The sequence below is a fragment of the Elephantulus edwardii genome, unplaced genomic scaffold (genome assembly GCF_000299155.1).
Source record: "Elephantulus edwardii isolate Elephantulus edwardi_28Jun2011 unplaced genomic scaffold, EleEdw1.0 scaffold00482, whole genome shotgun sequence".
NCBI lineage: Eukaryota > Metazoa > Chordata > Mammalia > Macroscelidea > Macroscelididae > Elephantulus > Elephantulus edwardii.
In genome coordinates, this window is record NW_006400232.1 from 117,701 (window position 1) to 132,832 (window position 15,132).

General features: G+C 37.7%; 1 protein-coding gene across 1 annotated transcript in view; it reads right to left on the reverse strand.

Annotated features, from left to right (window-relative positions):
• The window catches only part of LOC102848396 (ATP-binding cassette sub-family A member 13-like), a 619,024-nt gene that overhangs the window by 54,483 nt on the left and 549,409 nt on the right, over positions 1-15,132 (reverse strand). Inside the window, exon 30 of the mRNA XM_006902979.1 lies at positions 13,932-14,024. Coding sequence (XP_006903041.1) covers positions 13,932-14,024 — 93 coding nt within the window. The remainder of the gene's footprint in view (positions 1-13,931; positions 14,025-15,132) is intronic.

Genomic DNA, 15,132 nt, shown 5'->3' on the forward strand with positions numbered 1-15,132 from the left:
TGTTATGCATCAGTGAGTTCAACAATGACCAAGGAGGATAGAAGGAGAATTGATGCCTTTGAGCTGTGGTGCTGGAGAAGAGTATTGAGAATACCATGGGCTGCTAGGAAAACAAACAGATTTGTCCTGGAATGAGTTAAACTGGGTGGCCCCTTGGAGGCAAGGATTCTGAGGCTTCGTCTAACATACTTTGGACATGTGAGGAGAGACCTGTCCTTGGAGGACATCATGCTTCGGAGGGTGCAGGGACAGCGCAGGAGAGGAAGGCCCTCTATGAGGTGGACTGATTCAGTGATTGGGATAATCGGGATGGGAGTGTCAGAGACAGTGTGATTGGCAGAGGACAGAGCAGAGTTTAGGACTGTTGTACATAGGGTCACTATGAGTCGCAAGCGACTGGACGGCGCATAACAACAACAACACTTTAACATAGCAAAGGACAAGAACCACATGATCCTATCAATTGATGCAGAAAAGATCTTTGACAAAATCCAGCACCCATTCCTGATTAAAACACTCAACAAAATACAGTAAGAGATGAATTTCTTCAACATAGTAAAAATTATTTATGCAAATTTGAAAGCTAACATTGTTCTCAATGGAGAAAGTTTAAAGGCATTCCCTTTAAGAACAGGAACTAGGCAAGGATGCCGACTATCTCCTCTCTTATTCAATATTGTATTGGAAGTCTTAGTGATAACAATAAGACAAGGGAAGGGAAAAAAGGGTATCCAAATTGGCAAAGAGGAGGCAAAATTATCTATTTATGAAGAAAATATGATAGTATACTTAGAAAACGCTAAAGACTGAGCAAGAAAACTATTGGATCCAGTGCAACAATTCAGCAAAATAGCAGGATACAAGATCAACATACAAAAATCAGTCAGATTTCTCTACAGTGACAAAGAGAATACAGAGCCAGAAAAACACCACCATTCACAATAGCTAATCACAATATTAAATACTTGGGAGTAAATCTAACCAGAAACACAAAGGATCTATTCAAAGAAAATTACAAAACATTACTACAAGAAACAAAAAGAGACCTGGAGAAGTGGGGGAATATCCCTTGCTCATGAATAGGAAAACTCAATATTGTGAAAATGGCAACACTACCAAAGACAATACACATTTAATGCAATCCCAATACAAATACCAATCCCACTCTTCAAAGAGATGGAAAAGACAATCTCCAGTTTCGTTTGGAATGGAAAGAAGCTCTGAATAAGCAAAGCACTCCTTAAAAATAGAAGAAAGTTAGGAGGCATCTCACTCCATGATTTCAAATCCTTCCACACTGCCATGGTGGATAAGACAGCATGGTACTGGTACAATGACAGACACATAGATCAATGGAATAGAATTGAGAACCCAGAAATCAGCCCTTCAAATCACTTAAGGGGTGAAACGATAGTCTTTTTAACAAATGGTGTTGACAAATTTGGAAAAGCATCTGCAAAAGACTCAAGCAAGATGCACACCTCATTCTATGTACAAAAAAACAACTCAAGGTGGATCATACACCTAGGAATAAAACCAAGGGCTATAAACTTAATTTTTTTTAAAAAAAAAGCTTGGAAGAACATTAGAAGTCCTAATCCACAACATAAACAGTCTTCCAAGTATCCTGAAAAACTTTCACTTTACTTTCAAAAAGTAAATGAAGGGGACCTTCTAAGAATCAAATCCCTATGCACATCCAAGAACTTATCCAACAGGGTAAAAAGGGAAGCCACAGATTGGGGAAAAATATTTGGTAATGACATGTCAGATAAGGGACTTATATCATGAATTTATAAAATATTTGAGCACCACAAAAAGAAAAAGAAAAAGATAAATAATCCACTTGAAAAATGGTCACAAGATATGAACAGACATTTCACCAAAGATGACATTCCGATGGCTAACAATCACATGAAGAAATGTTCAAAATCCCTAGCTCTCAGAGAGATGCAAATCAAAACAACAATGAACTGTCATCTTACTCTATTAAGAAGAGCAAAATTAAAAGAAACAAAAAATACTGGTGAGGTTGTGGACAAACTGGAACACTCATTCTCTGCTGGTCGAAGTGTAAAATGGTGCAAACACTGTGAAAAGTGGTATGGTGCTTTCTCAAAAAATTGTAAATAGAGATACCATTTGACCCAGCAATTCCTTTACTTGGAATATACCCCAAAGAGACCATAACTGACATCCAAGCAGATATATGCACACCCTTGTTTATCATGGCGTCATTCACAATATCAAGGAGCTGGAAACAACCTAAATGTCCATCAACAAATGAATGGATAGAGACCCTGTGGTATATTCATGCAATGGAATAGTACACTGCATTGAAAAGCAAGGAATTCATGCAATATTATTCAAAACGGGTGACCCAGGAGAACATTATGCTGAGTGAAGTATCTCAGTTACAAAAGGACAAATACTGCATGGTGTCACAGTTATAAAACAGGACTGACACCGGGGTGGGGGGGGTAGACTGAAAAAGATGGGTTAAATAATGTATACTACATTGAAACAGATGAGGGAGAAAACTGTTTAAAAGGGATATGTGATTAGGTATTTTTGTCATGATAGGAGTCCAGAGTGAAGGCTGCCTAGTGGAGTGGACCTGGGGGGAGGCATTGTAAAACAATGAAAGAATTTTTCTTTTATTTTCCAAGAGGGGTGTGTACTGGGGGGAGAGTTGGAGGGGATAAAAGTGCAACAATGAATGAATGAAAATCCAAAGTCTCTGTAACTTTTCATTGAAATTAATAATAAAAAATTTTTAAGAAAGAAATATGTTTTATTTTCCATCTCTGGGAAGACTATCTTGTGTTTCAGGCTTAAGTTTCTAGTCCAAAGAAGTGAGAAGAAAACAGGTATTGCTCATAGCTCTACTGTCTTCAGAAGGTTTATAAATGTGCACACACAGTCTTCAGACAAGAAAGCAATTGCAGTCATCAAGGCATCAAGGTAAGACATGAAGAGGACTTGTGAACACATTCTTAATTACCTGGAATAATGAACACTTTCCCAAAAAGTTTGCTATCATCCATTATTGTCTATCACATAGCTGTGAAAATCAATTTTGGTTGCCTACACTCCACATTTCTCTCTCTCTCTCTGTCCCTCTCTCTCATACACGTGTAGCAGAAAATTAAGGTCATTGTTGTGTACCATTGAATTGGAATCAACCTGTAGCTGACTCTCCTGTGAGTTTCCAGAAAAAGTAAATCACATGGAAAAGATTATACATCTTCCCATGGAGTGGTTGATGGATTCAAGTCATGGGCCTTTGGAATTGCTGCTATTCTTACCACTAGGCTACTAGAGTTTCCTACAAGCAGGTGCTTATAGCTGTACAACTCCTTATCTATTAGACTACTTATGTATAAGCATTATATTTATGATTATCTATATAATAGTCTTGAAATAGTAGCTTTAGAGCCTCTAGAATCTTTAGAGAAAAGACTTCAAGTCAAGGATATCCTCTTCAATGATGAAAGAATTTGGTAAGTTTGTTGTTGTTGTTATGTGCTATCGAGTCGCCTGCTACTCATAGCAACACAATGTATAACAGCTCTGAAGCCTGCCCTGTCCTCAGCCAGCCTCACTGATTCCAACACACCTACCCTTATTCCCCCAGATACTGTGTCAATCCAACTTATCTGGGGTCTTTCTCTCCTGTGCTGTCCCTCCATCCTTCCAGGCATGATGTCCTTCTCTAAGGACTGATCTCTCCTGGTCACATGCCCAAAGTATGTGAGACGGAGTTTCAAAATCCTAGCCTCCAAGATGAAACTTGGTTCACCCTCTCCAAGACAGACCTATTTGTTTTCTTGGTAGTCCATGGTATGTTCAAGACTCTTCTCCAGCACAACTCAAAGTCATTTATTCTTCTGCTGCTATTCTTAGTCTCCATACCTTTTCACTCTATATGCAAGACAAATGATATGGGAGGATGGGCTTTATGAGGAAGAATGTGGCTTTAGGGGCGGAGGAAGACTCATCAACAGCTTATGTTATCCAAATCATACAATCTTGCTTGCTGAATCTGAGGAGGACCTGAAGCTTTTGCTGCTGTATGTCAAGGGCTGTAATTTTAAATATAGATTGAACCTCAACAGCACCATTATAAATGAAGAAGAGACTGAGACTGTTAACAATTGCAGCTTTCTTGGCTCCACAGTCAACACTCTTGGCACCAGTAGTCAGGAAATCAAAAGAAGAATTGTACTGAGAAAATCTGCTGTTAGGGACATCTCCAAAGTACTGAGAAGCAATGATGTCAGTATAGAGACTAAGGTTTGTCTGATCCAGGCCATGATCTTTGCAATTATTTCCTATGCTTTAGAGAGCTGGACAATGATTTGTAAAGAGAATAAATTAAAACAAACAAACAAAAAAACCCTGAGTTTTTGTTGTTACGAGCAATCAAGGCAACTACTATATCATAGTGACCTTGTTAATAATAGATCTGCCTTATCATGTACTATTTTCATGATCTCTGATTGAGATCTCTGATCTCTAAAGGCCATTGATTCAGTCACTATTTTAATTTCTCTTGTAAGAAGACTTTATTTCTTTCTCTGACCTTCCACTTGTGTCAGAATGATGTCCTTTTCTGAAGACTGACTCCTGACAGCATGCCGAAAGTATGTGAGATGAAATTTCACAGTACTTTACTCTAAGGATCACCCAGATTGCACCTCCTCCACTACAGACTTTTTTTACCTTTTGGGAATACATGGGATATTCATTATTATCCTCCAACACCACAATTGCAAGGAACTTTCACAATATTCCTTTTCCATCTTGTAACATAATATACCTAGTGTCATTCAAGTGTTGACATTCCCAGACAAATGCTAGTGGCAATAGACTTCTTAGTGACTAGAATGGCACAGTGAAACACAAAAAATTCTAGGTAGAACCCTCAGAAAACTCATTTGTGCAGAGGCAGACAGTTACTGTGTACTTTATTTACTTTCTCTTAATTCTTCTTCATTGCTTGTCCAAAATACAGATACAGCAGGTGAAGTATGACAGCCAGTTAAGGTCAAGCAAATTGTTGTTTCTCAAAGTTCATAGAATTTCCAGAGGCATGTTGTTTAGGAAGTGGATTCCACTCCTGCTTCCAGACTTGTCTTGAACGGAGAGCTCCACCAAACACTGTCCACCATGGGTAACCGTTATGCCATTTGACACCCCAATGGCACAAGGCTCAGCATCAAAGGAACTTATTGACAGAAGAGTGCTGTACTACTTAGAACATTGTTACTCCAAAATATAATAACAACTTTTAAATACAAAGGCTCTCCCCAATGTCTTATTGACTCTAAACAAGAGGCTTAAATAAAAACAACAAAGTACGTTGTTGTTGTTATGTGACTTGAGTCATCTTTAATGACCTATGTACAGCAGTTCTGAACCCTTCCGTGTTCCAAGTCAGTCTCACTAATTCCGACACACCAACCCCCATTGCCCTAAATACTGCATCAATCCATCTCAACCGGGGTCTTACTCTTTTGCATTGTCCCTCCACCCTTCCCAGCATGATGTCCTTCCCCAAGGACAGGTCTCTCCTGGTCATGTGTCCAAAGTATGTGAGACGGAGCTTCAAAATCCTGGCCTCCAAGAAAATACTTGGTTTCACCCTCTCCAAAACAGATTGATTTGTTTTCTTGGCAGTCCATGGTATGCTCAAGATTGTTCTCCAGTACCACAACTCAAAGGCATAGATTCTTATCCTACAACCCTGGGTCATTGTCCAGCTCTCAGTAGCATAACAAGTAATTGCAAAGACCATGACCTGGATTAGGTGCACCATTGTCTTTAGATAGACATCTTGCTTTTCAGCACTGTGGAGAGGTCCTTGACAGCAGATTTTCCTAATGTAATTAATCTTTTTATTTCCTGACTGTTGATGTTAAGAGTGTTGATTTTGGAGCCGTGTAAGCTGTAATTGCTAGCAACCTCAATCTTTTTTCCATCTATCATGGTGCTGTCAATTGGTCCAGTGGTGAGAATCTTTGTCTTCTTGAGGTTTGATTTATATTGAAGACTGCAGTCCTTGATCTTCTGCAGCAAGTGCTTCAGGTCTTCTTCAGTTTCAGTAAGCAAGGTTGTGTCATCTGCAACCTACCAGTTGTTGATGAGTCTTCCTCCAATCTTGATGTCACAAAGCTTCCCAAATGATCTGTTCTGTATACAGATTGAAAAAGTGTGGAGACAAGATCCATCCCTGACTCACTCTTTTCCTGATTTTGAACCATGTAGTGTTTCCTTGCTCTGTTCTGAGGACTGCTTCATGGTCCAAGTATGTTGTTGTTGTTGTTAAGTGCCATTGAGTCATAGATGACTCATAGTGACCCTACAAATGAAAGACCTGAACACATGTATAACTTTCATCATTACTCCAAGTTCATAGGGTTTTTGAAGGTAAGCTATCTCAGAAGTTGATGCCATTCCTGCTTCCAAGCTTTTTTTAATTGGGGAACTCCACCAAACAATATCCACCCTGGGTAACAATTATCATATTTGACACATCTGTGTCACTGTGTTTAGCATCAGAGCAACCATAAGTTATCTCTGTACAGCAAAAGAACAGACAAGTGTTATACCACTTAGAAGAATATTTGACCAAAACCAAGTAAAACCAGGCCTGAGGGTTGATTAATAAATACTCCATAAGCTCCACCATTACACATTCCTCCATAATCAAGCATTCCCCTTGGCTCTTATGACCCAAAAACACCCTTCTGTGAGAATCTGCCGCTTCCCCAATCTCCTCCAATTCTGTTGTCACATATTTCTTCATAGAGTCTAACTTCTTGAGTAATTTGTTCAGCATACAGTCTGAATACATATATGGAAAGGATACAGACTTAATGCACATCTTCCTTGATTTTAATTCATTGTGTATTCTCTTGCTCCGTTTGGCGTTTGGACAACAGTTTCTTGATCTAGGCATAGGCTTCATTTTGTTGTTGTGGGTGATTTTTATTGAGCCATGCACAACTCATAGTGACTCCATGAACAAAAGATCTGACGTCTTTTTATAACAATAATTTCTCCAAGTTCATAGAGTTTGCAGAGGCATGTGGTTTAGGAATTGGATAGCACTCCTGCTTCTCAACCTGTCTTAAAACTGAGAGCTCCACCAAACACTGTCCACCATGGGCAGGTATTATGGTATCTGAGATCATCCCAATGGTACGATTTCAGCAACAGAACAAACCCAGATTACCTCAGCATAGCAAATTGACAGGAGAGTGCTGTATGACTTAATATGCTCCTCCAAAATATAGTAGCAAAGGATTAAAAGATAATCCCACGGACTCACCCAAGAAGAATCAAGTGTTCTAGGATTCCCATTTTCTTCAGGGTTAGCCACAATTTGTTGTGATCCACACAGTCAAATGCCTTTGCATAGCCAATGAAACACAGATATTCTTCTGATACTCTCTGCTTTCTGCTAAGATCCATATGATAGTGGCAATAATGTCTCTAGTACCACAACCTCTTCTAAACCCAGCTCGTATTTCTGATAGTTCTCTGTCAATGTACTATCTGAGACACTTCTGGATAATCTTCAGCAGGATTTTGCTAGTGTGTGATATTAGTAATAGTGTTCCATAATTTCCACATTCTGTCGAGTCACCTTTTTTTGGAATGGGAATAAATATGGTTCTCTTCCAGTCAGTTGGCTAAGTAGTTGTCCTCCAGATTTCTTGACACAATTTACTGAGTACACGCAGGGCAACATCAGTTGGCTTAAATACATCAATTAGTATTCCATCAATTCCTGGGGCGTTACTTTTTGCCAAGTCCTTCAGAACAGCCTGAACTTCTTCCTTCATCAGCATTGTTTCTTGATCATATGTTGCTTCTTGAAATTCTTCTGTGTCAGCCAATCTTTTTTGGTGCAATAACTGTGTACTCCTTCCATTTTCTTTTAATGTTTTCTGTATCATTCAGTGTTGTTCCCATATCATCCTTAAGCATTGCAACTCACAGCTCAAATTTGCTCTTTAGTTCCTCCAGCTTAAGAAATGTCAACAAGTTTAGGCCCTTTTGGTTTTCTGACTCCAGCTCTTTGAACATTTCATTATAATATTTTGCCTTGTTTTTCTCAAGCTGCCCTGTGAAATCTTCTATTCACCTCTTTAACTTCTGATTTCTTACCCTTGCTTTGGCTTCTTGGAACTCTAGTGCAAAATTCAAAGTCTTTTATGACATCCAATTTTGTCTTCCTTCTTTTTAATGACTGTTTACATTTTTTATGAATGATATTATGAATATTTTTCCACAGCTCACCTGGTCTTCGTTCATTAATATTCAAGGTCTCAAACCCATTCCTGAGAATAAGTTTATTTATTTAGAATAGGTTTATTTTATTTATTTTTTGTATATTTGTTTCTTTTTTCCAGAAGTTTATTTACAACTGAGAGATGGTTTCTAAATTCATGAAAGATAGACTCAAATTTTGATTCCTGTGGATAAGATTTAACCTTATTTAACTTTAATTTGAAATTGTGTATGAGCAGTTAATGGTCTAGTCACAGTCAGCACCTGGCCTAATTTTCACTGCTGATATTGAACTTCTCCAACAGTTCCTTCCACAGATGTAATTGATCTTAACAGTCCATAGTATATGTTCTATACTCTTCTCTAGCACCATAACTCAAAGCCATTAATTCTTCTGTTACCCTTAGTCATTATTGAGTTTTCTAATACACAGTAAGTAATTGTGAAGACCATGGCCTGGATAAGGTTTACTTTAGTATACTGACATCCTTGCTCTTCAACACTGTGGAGAGGTCCCTGACAGCAGACTTTCCTAATGCAATTAACCTTTTGATTTCCTGATTGCTGGTGCCAAGAGCATTGATTGTGTAACAGAGCAAGCTGAAATTGTTAAGAATCTCACTTTCTTCTCAATCTATTATTATGCTGCCAGTGGGCCCAGTGATGAGAATCTTAGTCTTCTTGATGTTTAGCTTCAATCCATATTGCAAACTATATTTGTTAATTCTCTGGAGCAAATGCTTCAGGCCCTCCTCAGTTTCAGCAAGTAAGGTTGTGTCATTTGCATGACACAGGTTGGTGATGAGTCTTCCTCCAATCCTGATGACTCCTCCTCACAGAGTCTAGCCTCTCAAATGATCAGTTTTGCACATAGATTGAAAAGGCATAGAGAAAGAATGCATCCTTGACACAGTCCTTTTCTAATTTTGAACTATCCAGTATTTCCTTCTTCTATTCTGATTCTGTAAATAAATAATTGCAAGAAGTAAAAAAAAAAAAAAAAACCCTAAATCTGTTGGATATTATCCAAAAAATGCTCTAACAGTATATCAACAGTTACTATTGTTTTTATGTACCCTTGAGTTGGAACCAGCCCATAGCTGACCCTCCAGCAAGTTTTCGGAAACAGGCTAATTGTGCTAGAGGAGATTATCCATCTTTCTCCTGCTGAGCAGCTGGTACATTTGAACCATATGCCTCTGGGATTGAAGTGCAATTCCTTACCACTAGGTTACCATTTTAACAGAAAACTGCCAAAAGTCAAAGCTGCATTGAGAAGAGATCAAATCACCAGGGATATCATTACTTATGATATCAGATGGATCCAGGCAGAAAGCAGAAAATAGCAGAAGGATGTCTATTTGTATTTTATTGGCTATGCAAAGGCATTTTTACTGAATGGATCTTTTAAAAAATATGGTTAACATTCAGAAGAATGGCAATCCCAGAACACATAATTATGCTCATGTAAAACTCATACACAGACCAAGAAGCTATTTTCTGAGTAGAGTAAGGGAAAACCTGTTTTTCTTATGTGCTGTTGTATTAACTTAGACATATAGTGACCATAGGTAAAATAGTTCTGAACCTGCCTTATGTTGAAACAATCTCACTGTCTCCGACACATCTACTCTATTACCCCATTTTTTGTGTTAATCTCATCCATGTTCTTTCTCTCTTGCATTGTCCCTCCTTGTCAAATCCCAGTTGGCCTTAGGTTGTTGTTGTTACGTGCCATTGAGTCACCTGTAATTCACAGTAACCTTATCTATAACAGCTATGAAGCCTGCCCTGTCCTGAGTCAGTCTCATTGACCCGATGTAACTATCTATCACCATTGCCCCTGTTATTGAATCAATCCATCTCATCTGGCATCTTCTGCGCTTGTATTGTTCCTCCACCTTTCTAAGCATGATATCCTTCTCCAAGGATCAGTCCCTCCTGGCAACATGACCAAAATACATGAGATGGAGTTTCAAAATCCCAGCCTTCATGGAGTACTTGGTTTCACCCTTTCCAAGACAGACGTATTTGTTTTCTTGGCAGTCCACGGTATGTTCAAGACTTGTCTCCAGCACCACAACTCAACGGCATCAATTTTTCTTCTGTCATCCTTAGTCATTGTTCATCTATCTGATGAATGCATAGCAAGTAATTGCAAAGATCGTGGCCTGGGTCAGGCACACCTTTAACTCTAGACTGATATCATTGCTTTTCAGTACTTTGGGGACATTCCTGACAGCAGATTTTCCTAGTGCAATTCCTCTTTTGATTTCTTGACTGCTGGTGGCAAGAGTGTTGATTGTGGAGCCTAGCAAGCTGTAATTTTTAACAACCTCAATCTCTTCTCCATCTGTCATTGTGCTGCCAGTTGGCCCAGTGGTAAGAATCTTTGTCTCATTGATATTTAGCTTAAATCCATATTGAAGACTACAGTCCTTGACCTTCTGCAGCAAGTGCTTCAAGCCCTCCTCAGATTCTGCAAGCAAGATTGTTTCATCTGCACATAGGCTGTTAATGAGTCTTCCTCCAGTCCTGATAACACATTCCTCCCCATAAAGCCCAGCCTCCTCAATGATCTGTTGTACATATAGATTGAAAAGTTATGGTGAAAGGACATTTCCCTAATGCACTCTATAGAGGGGTCCATTTCTGGGCTCTCAATTCTGTTTAATTAGTCTACGTCTCTGTCATTGTACCAGAACCATGCTCTTATTATTACAGCTGTGTAGTAAGTTTTGAGATAAGGAAATGCTATGCCTCCCACTTCATTTTTGTTTTTTAGAAGTACTTTTTTTTTTTTAAATTTGGGATCTCTTTCATATTAAATTAAAATGCCAATTGTCTTATATCCCTTTGAAAAATGAGTTTTGTGTTTGGATTGGGATTGTGTTTTGCTTTTGGTAGGATTGTCATTTTCACTATATGAGTGTTCCTGTCCATGAACAGGAACTATTTTTTCATTTAGTTAGGTCTCTTATTGTTTCTTACAGTAATGATTTGTAGTTTTCCTTTTAAAGGTTGCTAGTGTCTCTAGTTGGGTTTATTCCCAAGTATTTCAGTTTGTGGTTGGCTTATTGTAAATGGTATTGCTTTCTAAGTTTCCTTTTCCTTGTTTTCATTGTTACTGTACAGAAATCCCACTGATTTTTGTATATTGATCTTATGGTCTGTCAGTCTACTAAATTTGTCTGCAATGTCTAACAGACAAAGATTCTCACCACTGGAACAATTGGCAGCACAATGATGGATAAAGAAGAGATCGAGGTTGACAGTTACAACTTGCTCAGCTCCACAATCAACACTCTTGGCACCACCATTCAGGAAATATAAAAACAAATTGCATTAGGCAAATCTGTTGTCAGGAACATTTCCAGAGTACTGAGAAGCAAAGATGTCAGTCTAGAGACTAAGGTGTTCCTAATCCAGACCATGGTCTGGTCTTCTCAATTACTTGTTATGCATAAGAAAGCTGGACAATGACTAAGGATGAGAGACGAAGAATTAGTGATTTTGAATTGTGGTGCTGGAGAAGTCTTGAACATACCATGCATTGACTGCCAGCAAAACAAATAGATCTGTCTTGGAGAGGGTGAAACCAAGCTTCTTCGTGGAGGCTATGATTTTGAAGCTCTATCTCACATATTTGGGCATGTGGCCAGGAGAGACCATCCTTAGAGAAAGACATCATGCAGGGAAGGGTGGAGGGACAGTGCAGGAGAGGAAGACCCTGGATGAGATGGAATGATACAGTACCTAGTGTAATGGTGGTAGGGTAGGTGTGTGCGTCAGTGAGACTGGACAGGGCAGACCACAGAGCTATTGTACATAGGGTTGCTATGAGTTGCAAGATGGCACATAACAACAACTACAACAATTACAACAACATGTCTAACAGATTTTGTTGACTCTTCGGTGTCTTCTGTGTACACTCTTATATAGTTTGCATATGTTGTTGTTGTTGTTGTGTACCATAGATTTGGAACTGACACATAACTGACCCTCCAGTGGATTTATGTAGGAACTGGTAAAAAAAAAAGAGTTTTACCACCTTTTTGCTGATTGGATGCTTCTTATTTTTCTTTTGTATTATTGCCCTAGTAAGTACTTTCAATAAAATATTGAATAGCAGTGGTGATAGTAGATATGATGGGGTTAATAGTCACCATTGATTAATGGTAATTCATTTTATAAAACACAATGTATCATTTTAGACATAATGTAAATGTAGGAATGTATGAAATGCAATATTAATGAATGATACACAATGTATTAAATTTTGTATACAAACTAATAATAAAAATAAAGTGAAGACAAAAAAGCAAAACCACACAAACTACAAAGATGCAAACAACTGGCAGATGGGTAGGCGAAGATACTTAAAGATAATAGTTATTAGATTGAGGAAATTACTTGTTATTCCTAGTTTGCTGATAATTTTATCATTAATGGGTGCTGAAGCGTTTCCTGCATTTATTATTTTTTACATATTTTTAAGTTTAAATTATTTTATTTAGACCAGTAAGATAATTCATTATTTGTTTGGTATTTGAATGTTTAAATTATTCCTATTAACCAGAGTTAAAATACAATTTTCTATGAAAAAAAATATGTTGAGCACTAGGTGGGAGTATTTAGGCATAGGTCAGAAAAGGAGTAATATAATGAATAGAAGATACTCAAATTTGTTTTTCCAATGAGTTTATCTTGAATAGTGGACAATGAAAATGAGTCCCCAGAAAAGTCATGTAAGTTCTGGAATAATTCTGCTGCTATGTCTTTATGTTGCTAAAAATGGCTTTCCTAGACCATTATTTAGCACCCTCAATTCTGTCTCACCTACAAGCCTGTTAAACTAATTCAGCTGCCTCAGCTCTGCCTGAGGTATTCTGTCTACATAATAAATAGCTGTGTGAGCCCCAGGCCTGAAGTTACATAAGAGCAATACAACCCCAGCAGAGGAGAGGTGACAATCTGACTTGTTGACTTATCCAAAGCTTGCTGGAGGATGAGCCATAGTTGTCTGGAATGAGAAGCACAGTGATATTGGTCGGATTTGGGGCTGCTTGTTTATCTGGATGTGTATGACTTGGAACTTCTGCCCCCCGGAACCAGAGCCAGAGACCTTCATCCAAGCTTACTGGAGGACTGAGCAATTGTATGGTTATTGTTGCCAACATGTACAGCCTGTTAATGTTGTCTAGATTGAGGGATTTTATATTATTGGTTATGTATGGTTGCTTGTTGTTATCCTGAATCTGCTGACTTCCCTAATAAGTCCCACAATCAAATCCCTCCCACACAAAGTATTTATATATATGAAGAACTTTTCATTGTTTTTCCTTCATCCTCACTCTGCTAACATTATTATTAAAATAAGGAGGTTCTTTGCAGGAAAAGAGGACATTATCATGGGAAAAATTCTGGAATCTGTAAAAGATCATCTGTGTCTTTAACTTACTTGTGTTGGTATTTTAAGCATACAATTCTCAGAGCCTTTATCACTTGTTCTATGACATTAGCTAACAGAACCTTCCAGTGTCTAGAGAATCTCCACTTATAGCACCATAACACAGTGGATTTTAGAGTGAATATGTGAAAAAAACAACAAAAGAAGGATAAGAACATACCTATTTTTAATGTGCTGAGGAGAACCAAGACACTTGAAGCTGCCATTGACCATGATAGCCAGTCTTGTGCACAGGGCTTCACATTCCTCCATGCTGAAGAGAAGGAAAAAAGTCACATAAAACAAGCCAATTCTAAGAGATAGCACTTGACTAATGCTTTAAAATGAAGAGTAGGAAACACACCACTATTGCTAAATTATTTTATTTTCTGTATAGAAAACTCAAGAAGAAAACAAAAAAAACCCACAATTTTAGACATCAATCAAAAATACTTTTTACATATTCATAAAACAGAGCTCTGGTGACCCACTGGTTGGAAATTGTGTTGCAATCACTGAGACATGCAATTCAAATAGTTTGATTGCTTTATGTGAGGCTGGACATCATCCTCCTATGTGATTTATTTCCTTTGCAAACCTACTGGAGGGTCAGCTATGGATCAATTCCTACTCAACAGCACATAACAACAACAGCAGATAACAGAAGTGTTAAAAAATTTTTTAACCATAGAACAAAACACAAAATTGAGGATAATTTTCAGTAAAATTAAGCAAGTCTTATGAGAAGATATGAGAAAGTTGTTCTGATGGGAATAAATGACATTCAGATTCCTCAGTCCTGCAAGGAAAGAATACACAGCTGCATATTATCGGAAAACTGTTCAAATTGTAATAGGAAAAAACTACTGCCAACCCAAAGGCATGCAGCAAAAAAGAAAGAGTGACAATCTCCTTCTATACACTTTGAAGGCTCTGAAAACCTGCTGGAGGGTCAGCTTTGAGTAATTCTCAACTCAACGGCAATGAGTTATTGTTTGTTGTTGAGTATAACCATAAATATAAAATATAAGTAAATGAAATAAAAAATAAAGACAACATTCTAATACAAACTAGAACTATGTCAATTACTAAATTATACTCCTCTATTATAACTCACTTTAAAATAAAATCAATATTGTTATAACTAAAATATAATGGCATGAATACTTATTATTTCACAATATGATATATATATAATTGTTGTTGTGTTGTGTACTGTCAAGTCAGAACTAACCCATAACAGACCTTCTGGCAAGTGTTCATAGGCAGTTAATAGCAAAGGAAGAAATCACCCAACCTTTTCTTGAATGATATATAATTATTTACTTATAATTCACTAATATAGTTTACTTTGAAATAAAGTTAAAATTATAATTAAAATA